The sequence below is a fragment of the Panthera uncia genome, chromosome D2 (assembly GCF_023721935.1).
Source record: "Panthera uncia isolate 11264 chromosome D2, Puncia_PCG_1.0, whole genome shotgun sequence".
In the NCBI taxonomy this organism is placed as follows: Eukaryota; Metazoa; Chordata; class Mammalia; order Carnivora; family Felidae; genus Panthera; species Panthera uncia.
Genome location: NC_064818.1, coordinates 16,351,324 through 16,364,741, shown reverse-complemented (window position 1 = coordinate 16,364,741; position 13,418 = coordinate 16,351,324). Strand labels below are relative to the sequence as shown.

The 13,418-nt window shown below is 46.5% G+C and overlaps 1 protein-coding gene across 4 annotated transcripts in view; it reads right to left on the bottom strand.

Moving 5' to 3' along the window:
• The window catches only part of EGLN1 (egl-9 family hypoxia inducible factor 1), a 58,288-nt gene extending 46,519 nt beyond the window's left edge, over positions 1-11,769 (bottom strand). The window contains exon 1 of one of the 4 annotated variants that reach the window (XM_049645016.1): positions 10,262-11,769. In XM_049645016.1, the coding sequence (XP_049500973.1) occupies positions 10,262-11,188 (927 nt within the window). In that variant the 5' untranslated portion in view covers positions 11,189-11,769. The remainder of the gene's footprint in view (positions 1-10,261) is intronic. The other 3 variants (XM_049645014.1, XM_049645015.1, XM_049645012.1) reach the window with 3 other exon arrangements.
• Positions 11,770-13,418: the final 1,649 nt, after the last annotated feature.

Genomic DNA, 13,418 nt, shown 5'->3' with positions numbered 1-13,418 from the left:
CACACGAAAAGAGAAAAAAAAAATAGACTTCTGTAATCATCTAGACAGAAAAGAAGATGGGTCTCAGTAGGGCAGTGTAAATGGAAACAGGGACAAGACACAGGTAGGAAATAATTTTTAAATAGGTAAAATTCCCATAGTCATAAAAAAAGGTATGTTCTTCTGAAACATCATGCTCTTTTCAGACCTGGAGACTTTCAATGGACTTCCTCCACTGAAATTGACTGAACTGCTGGAAGCATCAGTCTAAAGAACTGCTTCTTCCGGGAGACCTTCTCTGGCGTGCAGGCTATTAGGGCCCCTCGAACAAGCTCCCATAGGACCTTGTACATCTGATCAACATCCACCACACATGGCATTGCTGGCTCAAGGTTGTCTCCCCTCGGACAATAAAACTCCAGAATGGCAGAGAGAATGACCTTGACTTGCCTAGCACTGACCCTGGCATATACTGGGCACTCTGTAAATAGTTGTTGAAAACGTAAATGCAGTTCAAAGACAGGACCAATTTTAAACCTGCTCCCCCACTCTCCCCACCACATAGCCCCACCAACCCTCATCCCCTCCAAGAGGAAACTTGGGAGGGCACTTCAGTCTTAACCATGCTGAGTTTGCAGTACTTCCAGAACATTCAGGTGAAGGTATCCATTAGTCCTCTGCAGATGCCAGGGTAAGGCCAGATCAAGGACTCTGACAAATCCTGCTAGCTGAAGTCATGGTTGTTCCTCTCCTCGTCCTCCTCCTTCCATTATTATTACAGTTACAACTAATATTAAATGAGCACTAACTGATCACCTGCTCAGCATTTCTTGTGCATTATCTCATCTATCTTCAAACAAACATTATTGAATTAGGCGCTATTAACTCCTATTATACCAATGAGGAAGCTGATGCTTTAATTGTTAGAAAATGTGCCTAAAATCAGAGCACAATTAAGTAGCTAAACCAGGCTTTGAACACAGGCAAACTACCCTAAGAACCTGTGAGCTTCCCAAGCACAAAGTGATAATCAGCCAGGGAGAAAAATGTGTTGACTAGAGCAAAGAGAGAAGACAAACCACAGACCATGAAGAACAGTAACATTTAAGGGGCACACGTGGCAAAGGAAGAGACAACTTAAGAAATGGCATTCACACCCTGTGTAATTCCTTCCCCTTGAGTGTGGAATCAATCTCGTGACTTGCTGCTAACAAAAGAATCCTGTACAGGTGATGGATGTCTCCGTGGTTAGGCTGCAAAAGCCTGCAACTTCAGTCTTGCTGGGGCATTCTTGGCTTGCACGCTTTGATGAAGCGAGTTCCTGTGTTGGAGAGACCCACATGGCAAGGAACTGAGGCCCTCAGTCCAAAAACCCATGAGAAAATGAATGCCCCCAACATCCAGAGAGCGAGCTTGAAAGCAGACACACCCCACTCAAGCCTTGGTAGGAGAGTGCAGACCCTTGCCGACATCTTGAGGAACAGTGAAGGCAAGGATGAAGCTAGGCTGTGCCCAGATTCCTGATTTACAGGAATTGTGAGATAATAAATCCGTACTGTTTTAAGTCACTACGTTTTGGGGTAGTTTGTTATGTAGCAATAGGCAAAAGAAAAGTATAGAAACAGAGATGTTTCAAGTTCTCCCTACCTGTGTCTTCTGACAGCGAGGAGGAGAAAATTAAGAACTGAACTTCAAGAAAAAACTATAGTTAGCGCTGCCTGGGTGGCTCAGTCAGTTAAGTGTCGGACTTCGGCTCAGGTCATGATCTCACGGTTCCTGAGTCCGAGCCCTACGTCAGGTTCTGTGCTGACAGCTGGGAGCCTAGAGCCTGCTTCAGATTCTGTGTCTCCCTCTCTCTCTGCTCCTTCACTCGCACTCTGTCTCTCTTTCTCAAAAATAAATAAACATTAAAAAAAAAAAGTAACTTTTAAGACACCTATTTCAGAGGAATAGTGCTAAGAAGTCAGAGGAAGGCACAACAGAAGGTAAAAACTTTCTAGAGCTAGAATGAAGGATAATTTTAAGACAAAACTATAGACTCTGAACTTCTAGTTACCATTTATAGATGAGAACTGAGTACCTATACTGAGAAAAAATTCAGATGCATGGTCAATCTCTGATTACTCCAAAATCCTTATTAGACCTTTCCAATTAATTGGCTAGATCTGCTATTTCCTACCTAGGTTTTATTATTTAGTCCTAAACTGAAGTTGTTTGAATTAAATTGAGAGTACAGATTCCTGGATTCTATAAGCTCATGTTCGACTCTTCAGGTTTAAAAATTTTAAAACCATTTCATACACAATAACCTAATGTTCAACCATACTTCTGGGCCCTCCCCTCACCCTGGAGTCAAAACCAAGGCTTCTTATCCTTCAAAGTCCTGGATACAATATTCTAATGGGAACTTATCAATAAGGGTATGAGAACTATTTCTCTGGCCTCTTTTCAGACCACTGAATATGGTCCCCAAGCGATCATAAATTTATCCCCTCCTTCCTTACTACAGGAAGCTATCACATCATCCTGTGTTATCTCTATATGTCAATGGGATTACTTTTGATATTTTATATCCCTTCTAGCTCTTCTCAATTTTCTATTGTCGTTTGAGTTTCCACAGCATATTTACATGAAGGTGTTTTATTTCTGACTTTATCTGGACATTTAATCTACATCTTTGCTTGTCTCTCACATTGAACCATTCAATTTTCCCCAGTGTTTCCCTAGACTTTCCCAATCCGTGTAATTCTTTTTACATGATTTGTATCTGTAAGCCATCTTAAGTGAGCATTTCACGCAAGAAGGCACAGCCAGGCTTGCGGACAGCACCAGAAATGCGGCAAGGTTTCCCGCAGCAATCCCTGCAGGCAGCCCCCGAGGTAGGGCTGACGGGAGTGCACACTGTGCAAGGAAGCCATAAAGCCTCTGGAGAAGAAAAGATGGGCTGTAAGGTCAACAACGGTAGCAGCAAGCACAGCCAACTTGAAGGAATGTGCAAAAGAAGAGCGCAGAACTTTTTTCTGTAGCTCTGGCTGCAAAATAAGTGTCAACAAGCTGCTATAAATAGAAACTGAAAAAGTGGGGCAAGAAAAGAAAGGCAGAGAGTTAGGGCAAAACAAAATAATAATTATTTCCTCCCAATGCTCAAGCCAAAACCCTTGGAGTCACTCTGACGCCTTCCTTTCTTTCACACCTCACGTCAAATCCATCAGCGAATCTCACTGACTCTACTTTGAAAATATACCCAGAACCCAACCCGTTTTCACCATGTCTGCAGTCGCTACTCCGATTTAAGCCACCGTCTTCTAGAGCCTAGACGACTACAAGGATTCCCTCACTGGTGTTCTTGCTCCCCTCCAGTCTACTCCAACCCAGCAGCCACAGAGAGCTTTTAAAACAAACTCCCCAATGGCCTCCCCGTCACCTAGGATAAAACCCACCGTTCCTGCCTACGAGGCAAAATCCTACATGAACTGCTCTTCCTTCTTCTCCCACTGCTTCACTGATTGCATCCTTGCCACACCCCCTCCCTCGCTCTGCTTTAACCACAGTATTCCCAACACACCGGGCACTGTTGTATCTGCTCTGTAGTATCTTTACTTGCAATGTTCTTCTTGCATGTATGCGCATAAGCCAGGTCCTCGTTTTGTTCAAGCGTCTCCTTAAATATCATCTTACTACTTTATGGATCCTAAGAGAGTACCCCCTGTTTACTTTTTGCCTTAATGTTGGCCTTGTTTACCTTCTGCCTTAATATTTGCCACCTAACATGTTGTATATTTACTTACACACTTGTTTATTGACAGTCTCTCCCCACCTTTCACCCACCTCAAGTAGAATTTAAGCCCCGTGAGAACGAGGGCTTTTTTGTTGTTGTTAAGGTAATCCTAACTCCTAGAACCGCAAAGTACTCACTTCATATTTGGTGAATGAACGAAGGACGGAAGAGATTATCAAAACAGGACTCAGAGGACAGGAATAAGGGGGAACCAAGAATACATACATTTCACTCTTGTAAAGAAATGGGATTTGGGACACTGAGTAAGGAAAATGAGGACTCCAAACACATGAAAAGGTTCTAGCGGTGTTAATGAGCAAATAGAGACTACAGATACTATTTAAGCTCTTTGGAAACAGAAATGTGAGGTGGTTCTGGGAAAATGTGATAACAAAGTAGAAGACATTCCCATAAAGGTGGCAGAACAGTTCAGAGTTTGGACCAGGAAATACAAGTGCAAAAAAAAAAAAAAAATAGTTTAAGGGAAGACTCTTTTGTTTGTTTTTGTTTTGTTTTGTTTTTCAGAACGGGAGGCTTTCAGCTGGAATAAGAGTCCAAGAAAAGCTAGGAATATGGTTCAATAAATGACAGGAATGCCATCCCATAGTTACAGGGTTTCAAGTACAGAAACAAGGGCACAGTGGAAAAGGAGACAGCACACAAGCATGGTAGCAAAATGCAAGCACAGCAGTAAACTGCATCTATGAAAACCCTCTAAGCACGGATTCAAATGAAAGGGACTGAAACATTTGGTTTCACTTTAAAGTCTAAAGCAAAAAAAATGAAACAGGAGCAAAGCAAAACATTAAATAGGAGCACCCGGGTGGCTCAGTCAGTTGCGCATCCAACTCTTGATTTCCGCTGAGGTCATGATCCCAGGGTTGTGGGATCAAGCCTACGTCAGGCTCTGTGCTGAAAACAAGGAGCCTGCTTGGGATTCTCTCTCCCTCCCTCCCTCTCTGCCCTTCACCTGCTCACATGCTCTCTCTCTCTCTCACACACACAAAACAATAAACATTAAAAAAAAAAAGATTCTCTGTCTCTCTGCCCCTCTCCCTTATGTTTTCTCTCAAAAAAAAAAAAAAAAAAAAAAAGACTAAGCTGATAACACTATCCAAAAGGCATACCAGCAAGGCACAGGCTTCAGAAAACATTGGAGAAGATGAACAAACATAGATTTGCAGTCTGATAGTGAAAAAAGGAAGGGGGAGGAAAACAGAGAATGAAAGTGTAAATCAGAAATGCAGAGTATGGAAAGACAGTTCCTACTAAGGAAACATGAGAGGGTAGGCCTTCTTCAGGAAAATGGATTGAATGTTGGAGGAGAGAAAAGAAGGTGAATAAAGAACATCTGGGGGAAATTAGGGAGGAATTAACCAAAGGAGGAAAATTTTAAATAGGTCAGATAAGCCAAAGTGTACAATGAGAGGAATAAGAGGGAGAAGAAAAGGGAAGTTATAAATGTTCAAGCAATTCTCAAAAATGGTATAAAATACACCAAAATTAGTTAAGTAGGAATATGTCCATTTTTCCAAGAGATGCAGCAAAAAGTTGCAGGTGTAAGAAAGAAGTGAATCAAACGTCAGTCTGATTTGTCAGTAAGGAGCTCTATGACCTTGAACAAGTCACTTAACCTCTCTGGGACTTATTTCCTCTGTTTAAAAAAGAAACGAATGTGTTGGTGGGGGGTAGTGGTAGTGGTCATGTCAAACATGGGTGATCATTCTCGGTCTCTTCCCCTCCGGGTTATAAGTGGGGAAAACACAGGAAAAGCATAGAACTCTTCCAGAAAGAATCAGAAAAACTGAAAACTTTTATGATGAGAAGACTAATAGTTAACAAAGGTGTCACAACCTTGCTTTAAATTTTAAAAAGTGCCTTTATATGTATAATTATGTGTACTCCTCACAGCAAGCCCGCAAGGCAGAAAAGGCAGGTATGGATTTAACGCCACTGTGCAAATGGAGTCATTCACCGAAGCTCAGAAATATTAAGCAAGGGGCTCAAGGACACAGAAACAGTGGCTGATCCAGGAGCCCAGCCAGACTGAACAGCAGCACAAAGTCCAGCCTCCTTCCACGTTCAGATGCTGTCCTCTTGTGTGACTAAGGTCTCATGGGATATTTTTGCAGCTTACTAGGTAATAGATGAGTGAAGAATTATCAACGTGCAAACAAAAAGCCCCTTTTGATTTAAAGTTTTTTTTTTGTTCAATTTCTAATTTTGAGAGAGAGAGTACGCATGCGAGTGGGGGAGAAAGGGAGAGGGAGGAGAGGTTGGGGGGGGAGAGAGAGAGAGAGAGAGAGAGAGAGACAGAGAGAGACAGAGAGAGACAGAGAATCCTAAGCAGGCTCCATGCTGTCAGTGCAGAGCCCAACACGGGGCTCGATCCCATGAACCATGAGATCACGACCTGAGCCGAAATCAAGAGTCAGACGCTTGACTGATTGAGCCATCCAGGTGCCCCCAAACTCCTTTTGATTTAAAATAAAATTCCTTAGGGCGCAGGGGTGGCTTAGTTGGTTAAGCGTCCAACTTCAGCTCAGGTCATGATCTCACGGTTCCTGAGTTCAAGCCCCGCATTGGGCTCTGTGCTGATGGCTTAGAACCTGGAGCCCGCTTTGGTTTCTGTGTCTCCCTTTCTCTCTGCCTCTCTCTCTCTCTCTCTCTCTCTCTCTCTCAAAAATGAATAAACATTAAAAAAGATTTTTAATGAAATTCCTTTACAGTTAAAGGAGTTACGTTATATGTAAACTACATGCAAACTAACTCATTATACATTTTCCTACAAAGTTGACCTTGATTCCGTAACAACCTATGAAGACCACTCTTTCAGTCCAAATGAATCTCTTTTAACTGTAAAGCACTACAGTGAAACTGTTATTACTTCAGCTGCCATGTTTTCAACCTTTTTGCATACAGAATAACGGACTTTGATCTTTAAGACTGATTTAGCTATTAAAACATTGAACAGGCTGTTCCCCTTTATACATGGTGGATGTCAAGAGTACAGAGGAAAGTGGCAGAAGTGGACTGAGAAGGAAGTTTGGTTTGGTTTGTAACATCTAGGACTGTCACATGTCTACAGAAGTGATGATAATCCTCATCCTATTCTTTGCTCTAAAAGCCATAATCAGCCACAGCAGACCAACTACGACACTAACAAAAAATCTTAGATATATATGGCCTTCTTTGTAGCCTCAACCTATTTTATCACTCCCTTAAGGTTCGGCATTTCCCCGTGATCCCTGCAATCCCTGCTGGTCTGTGCTTCTTGTCTATCTCCACCCAAGTCAAGGCCCTTATTCTTAAGTCCACAAATCAGCAGACCATGATTTCTCCCGCCCGAACACCACTGCCAGCTAAAGAAAGGGTATGAGAAAGGAAAAAGGATCAAAGGTCAGTCTAAGGGCATAAGAGGGGAAAATCCCAATAAAAGGACCAGAGAAAGTGGAAACTTGACGCGGGTTACATCAGTGTCCTTGTGTATTACTTCATCCTTCCCTTGCAATTCCTCTTTTAAAGCAGTTGGACAAACAGTGAGCCAGATAAGCATGCCTGAAGTAGAAACTTGGGGGAAATCAGAGTCTAACGCTCAATGAGCCACAACCAATTATACCTCATCTGATTATCAGGCCCTCAGACACACAAAAACCACACAGTAGATAATAAAAATAAAAAAGGACATCAGAATCTTGGTCAGAAAACTTCAGTTTAAGTCCTGGTATGCTGCATGATTTCCAACAAGTGCACGATTCCCTGAGACTCACTTTTCTAACCTACACACAGGAATAACATATCAACAATCTATTTCACAGAGTTGCTGTGAAGAGCTAAGTGAGAAAAACACTACACGTTTGACGCAAGTAACTTTTTAAATCACTCTAGTGTTGTAAAGGACAACAGAATTCTTCATTGAAGACCCTCTCTCTAATCCCACTGTGTACCCATATTCTGCCCCTCTTACAAGTTATCCCGAAATGACCAACACTGAAATAGCTAGTTTTAAAATGGCTTTGCAGACACTGAAATAAACATTTGAAATAAGCATTGTGTAGTCACCTAATAAAAAGTTTATAGAGCCCAACCATAAAGTACAGTTATTCACATACAAGACTACCACTGTCAATAAAATCTACCAAATTTTAGTTCCAGTATGCTAGGTAATCTACATCTTATCTATATCCTACCTGCATGCACAGTAGTAGAAAAGCCTGGGGCTTGATATCTGAAGGACCTAAATTTGAATCCCAGTGAGGTTATCATTAAGTGGTAGGCCTTAGGCGAGTCAGACCTGAAACCTTCTCAAATGGAAATTAGGAATACTACTACCTACTTCATAGGATGAAGATTATTGTGATCATGTCTCTCCTGGGCTTAATCTGGTGCCTAGTCCACTGTGCTAGCTCAATGCACAGTGGCTAATAATCTGATTGCCTTCCCATTCCCTCACAGCAAGATATTTGTTTTTGGTGTTTTTTTAAGCAATACTAAAATTACATGATTAAACACGCTTAACAAAAACTCTCTCAACCAAATACAATGAAGGGGATTCCCAACAATAACTCACAGATTTTCAAACTGTGCCCTGAAAATTAATGTAAGGAAAGATCAATCCAAAGAGTTTAACAGTCTGACCGTCCTGCAGCAAGTCCTTTATCATATGACAGTATGTGCAGTCAAGTGATTTAAAACCTCAACTACTGCTCCCTTCAGCCACTGGGACACCTGAGGAAGGAGCTCCCCATGACAAGCAACTTCTCTAACAGCTGGGCTGACTAACAGCTCTAACACCTGTCCCTTCCCTGAGGACAGGTGAAAACAGGGAGAATAGGAGAGGGCTTAGCTTAACTTGGAAAGCTAAATTAACTAAGGAAAGCAGATCAAGGAAGATTTAGGACATTAACTTCTTCAGGACTTCACCTTAAGCTTATGCCTCAACTAACTACTCTGGTCAGTCCGCACAGAGCTATATTAATATCCCTTCAAGCTAGTTCCTGTCCTGCTCTAGAGTCCGTGACTATATTCAGATCTGATCTATGACAAAGTTTTTTGTTTTTTTTAAATATAAATGAAATTCTCATTGAAGACCAAGACTGAGGTCTAATCAGACCCCTTTTTCTCTTCCAGCTTAATATTAAGAAACTGCTCAGTTTTTTTTCAAACTACATGACCTTCAGACTTGTGCCTTCATCCACTAATAAAGCGGCAATATATAAATCAGACTTGGCGTTGTATTTTCCCCCACAAGATTTTCATGTTTAGAACTTTCCTCATTGCCTTATGCTCAGCCTTTCAGGCAGCCTGAGAGTCACCCACAACGACAGCTAAAAAAGACGCCCTGACAACACACAAAAGAACCAGAGGCAAGAGTCAGCATGCGTGCACAAACACACACATGTGACGATCTCCTAAGACAACCTCTCAAAACTCAAAAAATCAGACAGAGATTGATGGTGGAGGAGGGTGGAGCAGGGTGGCCTGGGGAGGAGCCGGATACAAAGAAAAGATTAAGACCTGGAAAGTAAAATGAAAAAGAACTGGGAGAGAGTATTAAGGAGGGAAGAGTCTCCCATTTACCATCTAGAGGAGAGAAGAAGGATTAGAGTAGGTACGAACTAAAGAATCTGTTGGGGAAAAACAAGAGAAAACAAAGAGATTCCACCAAATTGAGACTTCAGAACCAGCCCTCTCTCCTGCTCCAATTCCGTGGTGTTGTTTTTTTTTTCTTCCAGGAAGCTACAACACAGCTTTTTCAACAGGAGGATTACACTAACAAAGCAAATAAAGGAAACCTCTGCTAAAAATGTAACCTACCTACACTGAAAGGTCTAAAGACGGAAATACTTCTTTCCCCGTTTTTTGTAGTGGGTTTCAAAACAGAAGGGACAGGAAGGGGGGAAAGAGCAATAGTGAGAGGGGAGCAGCCAAGCTCCTGAATATGAGGAGTCTTTGGACTACGTGCCTATTTCAAGTTTATCTTTTCGTGGGCAAGTTGGCAGATTCTTAAACTAAACACAGCATTCCACTCTGTAAACCACAATCTGACCCCTGGCTCCAACACCACAGAGAATTGAGGGGCATATGCAGACACAAGGCATATCCAGAACCAGCTCTTGCTTTGGGTCCTACCCTAATATCTCCAAACCGGGAGGCTGAAACTCCAGTCAGGTTTGAATGGACTAACAGTGCAAGGGAAAAGGAGGGGGGAAAAAAAAAGCCAAGTGAAAGGGAGGGCCTAAGTTTAGCCACAAAACCATGCACTTAGAGAGGCCTGTCAACGGGCAGTTAAGTGGAAAATAGTGGACACAGAGAAAGCAGCTACCTAGATAAGCACCTACTGCACGGATTATATCCCTTTTTCTTATGGGGGTGCTACACAAGAAGGAAATTACTTTTATACAGAGAAGCCATGCTCCTCTGCCCTGAGCGGTCCCGTCGCCGGGCAGGGGGGCTGCCCGCCCAGTAAGAGATGTCCAGCGCCACCCTCTAGCACTCACTTACTTTCGTCCGGCCATTGATTTTGTAGTTGCCCAGCTTCCCGTTACAGTGGCGGATCAGGTCGTCCATGCTGCTCATGAGCCGCCCGATGGTTTCGCAGCCGGGCTCCTTGCCCTCGATCCAGGTGATCTTATCGCCTCGGATGTCCTTGGACGAGTCACTCTTCTGGCTGACCAGCTGCCCGTCCGTGAACTTGCCGGTGTCGTGCAGGGCGCGCACCTCGTCGCCGATCTGCTGCCCGGTCTCCATGCCCAGGAAGTCGTCCACCACACAGATGCCGTGCTTGTTCATGCACGGCACGATGTACTCCAGCGCCAGCTTCAGCGCCGGCAGGGGCTTCGTCTGCCCGTTGGGCCGCAGGCCGCCGCCGTGGCTCAGCCCCTCGCCCGGCGTGTTGCTCGGCGGGTACAGGTTCGCCTTCTCCTGGTACTGCGACGCGCGGGCCAGCACCTCCTCCTTCGCGGGCTCCACCTCGGCCGCCGCCGCCGCCTGGCCCTGGCCGCCTGCAGCCGCGCGAAGCGGGGGAGCGGCCGCCGCGGGGTCGGCCGCGGGCTTGGCCTTTGCCTTGGCCGCGTCCCCGGCGGCCCGCGCGCCCGCATTCTCGACGGCGGCGGCGCTGTCCCGGCGCGGCACTGCCTTCCTGGCCTCCCTGGCCCCGGCCCCGCCGGCCCTGGGCGGCGGCGCGGAGGCGGGCGGCGCGGAGCCGGGGTGACGGTGCTGGCCCGCTCCGGGGCCCGGGGCGCCCTCGCCGCCCTGGCACACTAGCTTGTGCTTCTTCCAGTCCTGGCGCTGGTGCTCCTTGCTGCAGTAGAAGGAGCTGCGGCAGCGGCTGCAGCGCAGCAGGTTCTCCATCTTCCCGCACAGCTCGCAGTACTGCCGGTCTCGCTCGCTCGGGCTCGGCCCGCCGGGCCCGCCGCTGTCATTAGCCATGGCGGCGGCGTTGGCGGCGGCGGCGTTGGCGACGGCGGCCGAGCAGGACGGGTGGCGGCCGGAGGGCCTCGCCCGGGGCCGGGGAACGGGCGGAGCGGCAGAGGCCGTCACTGCGCCACGCACCCGCCACTCCTCGCCTGAGGGAGGCCGGCGCCCCGCGCTCTCGGCCCGGCCGCTGCCTCGTCCTCGGGTCCTGCCGCGCAGCGCCGGCGGCCGCCTCAGGGCCTCATCGCTGCCGCGAGCTGAGGGACTGCGGCCTGCGCGGCGGACGGCGACCTCCGCTCGGGCACGCGGGCCCGGACGCGCGAGATCGGCCGCCCCGGCCGCCGCCGCCGCCGCCTCACCGTCCGGGGCTGCCCGGCCCGGCCTGTGGAAGAGCGCAGGGCGTGCGGGCGCCACTCGCTCTGCGCGCTCTGCACGTACACCACGGCCCCGCCGCGACCCGGGCGGGCGGCGCGCGAGGGCGGAGGGGGCCGAGGGGAGGGCCGAGGGGAGGGCCGAGGGGGCGGCGGCCGAGCACACAGGCTCGGGCGCGGGCGGCGCCGGGGCCGCCTCCGCTCCCCCGCACGCGGCTCGGCGGGGCTGGGCCTCGGAGTCGGTCCCGGCGCCCTGCCCCCGCCCCTCTGCGGGCTCCGCCCGGGGCGGGCTCGGGACGCGGAGGCCGGCGCGGGGACGCCGAGGGGCAGGCCCGGGAGGGCGGAAGGGCGGGGCCGCTCGGCCGCCGCCGGGCCCTACGCCGCGGACGGTGCCTACACCTGCTGGGGGTTGCGGCGCCGAGCGGGGGACCAGAAGATGGCTGCTATTTGTTTAGGGCCCACTCGGTGTGCGCTAGGCGCGCTCCAGCCTACGCTGCAAGGTGGCTCTCGCCTGGTTTTTTGCCTAGGAGGAAACGGAAATTCAGAGAAGTAAAGTAACTCGCCCAAGGTCACGCAGGACTGGACGGAATCCAGGAATTAGACTCTGTCAGATTCCAAGGCTGCTTTTCTCATCACACCAACACGGCCCCCATTTCGAGGCCTGAAATGGTTAAAAGTACTAATTATTGCTGCGGTGTTCATCCAAGCCCCTATGCCCCGTTCGAGCTACATTTAAAGGTGCTGAAGTTTTGTTTAAATTTTTAAAAAACCATTTCTAAGCCCTGTGAAATCTTGGCGAGTGTCAAACCTTGTGAAGAAATTTTTGGCTACCAAGTTCGATGAGTTAATGCGCATTCCGGTATCCACATTCAGGCACTTAAATTCAAACGGATGAAACTACTGAGAATTGGACTTTGGTGGTCAATGAACATTGCTACGTTAACGTCTTAAAAGAAAAAAAAATCTCGTATTGACAGTCGCTGGTACGCAGATGAATACAGTTCTTTGTTTTATATAACGTGAAAACCTTATCAGAAATAAGCCAAAGATTTCTTTCCGCACGCCATTTAAGAATAAAAAGAGCTGCGATTTTGATTGTCAGACTTGTTATTGAACACCTGCTAATGTGGAAATTCTGTGCTAGGCTTTCATATCGTCTGAATAAATTGCAAGTAACGTCAGTCCTTGAGGTGATGGTCTTTCAGACAACATAAAAGTTGAAAGGTGTAGGTCAAAGGCAGAAGAATATAAAGAATAATTATAAACCACTTTGTAGAATATTTTTTAAGAAATTAGCCTGAATCCAAAACATCAAAGCTCTTCACCAACTATACAGAACTTAAAAGTGTAATTAAGTTCCTCTATATAAATGAACAGTTTCCTGGGAATCCAGCCTGGTGAAAGAGGACAGTAATTTCCAATTAGTTTGGACTTTGGGAGACCGAGGTAAATGTTATACTCACAGCTTCAAATTCTAAACCAAACTAAAAACCCAACTTTCTGTAAAGAATCAAGATCTGAATCAGTCTCACTTGTGTATCCCAGAGCTTTATTAAATAGAGTAAAATATTGTTTCAGATACTACTAATTAGGCTTTTCAACAAATGTATTAGGAGCGTGCTACATGCCACAAGTCCTTGGCATACAAATGAACTAGTTACACTAGTTATACTCAGGAGGTATATATGTAGTCCAGTGCAGGGAGTAGACTTGTAAACGAAAAAGGACAACCTAGAAATTGGACCAAGTGTCCACAAAGAGTGGGATGGATAGGATGGAAAGGGAACAAAGAAAAAGGAACTGCTGGGTCCGCCCTTTGCACTAATCCAGATTCCAAGCAAATTAGTTTAGAAATTCTTTAAAATGTAAAGAAA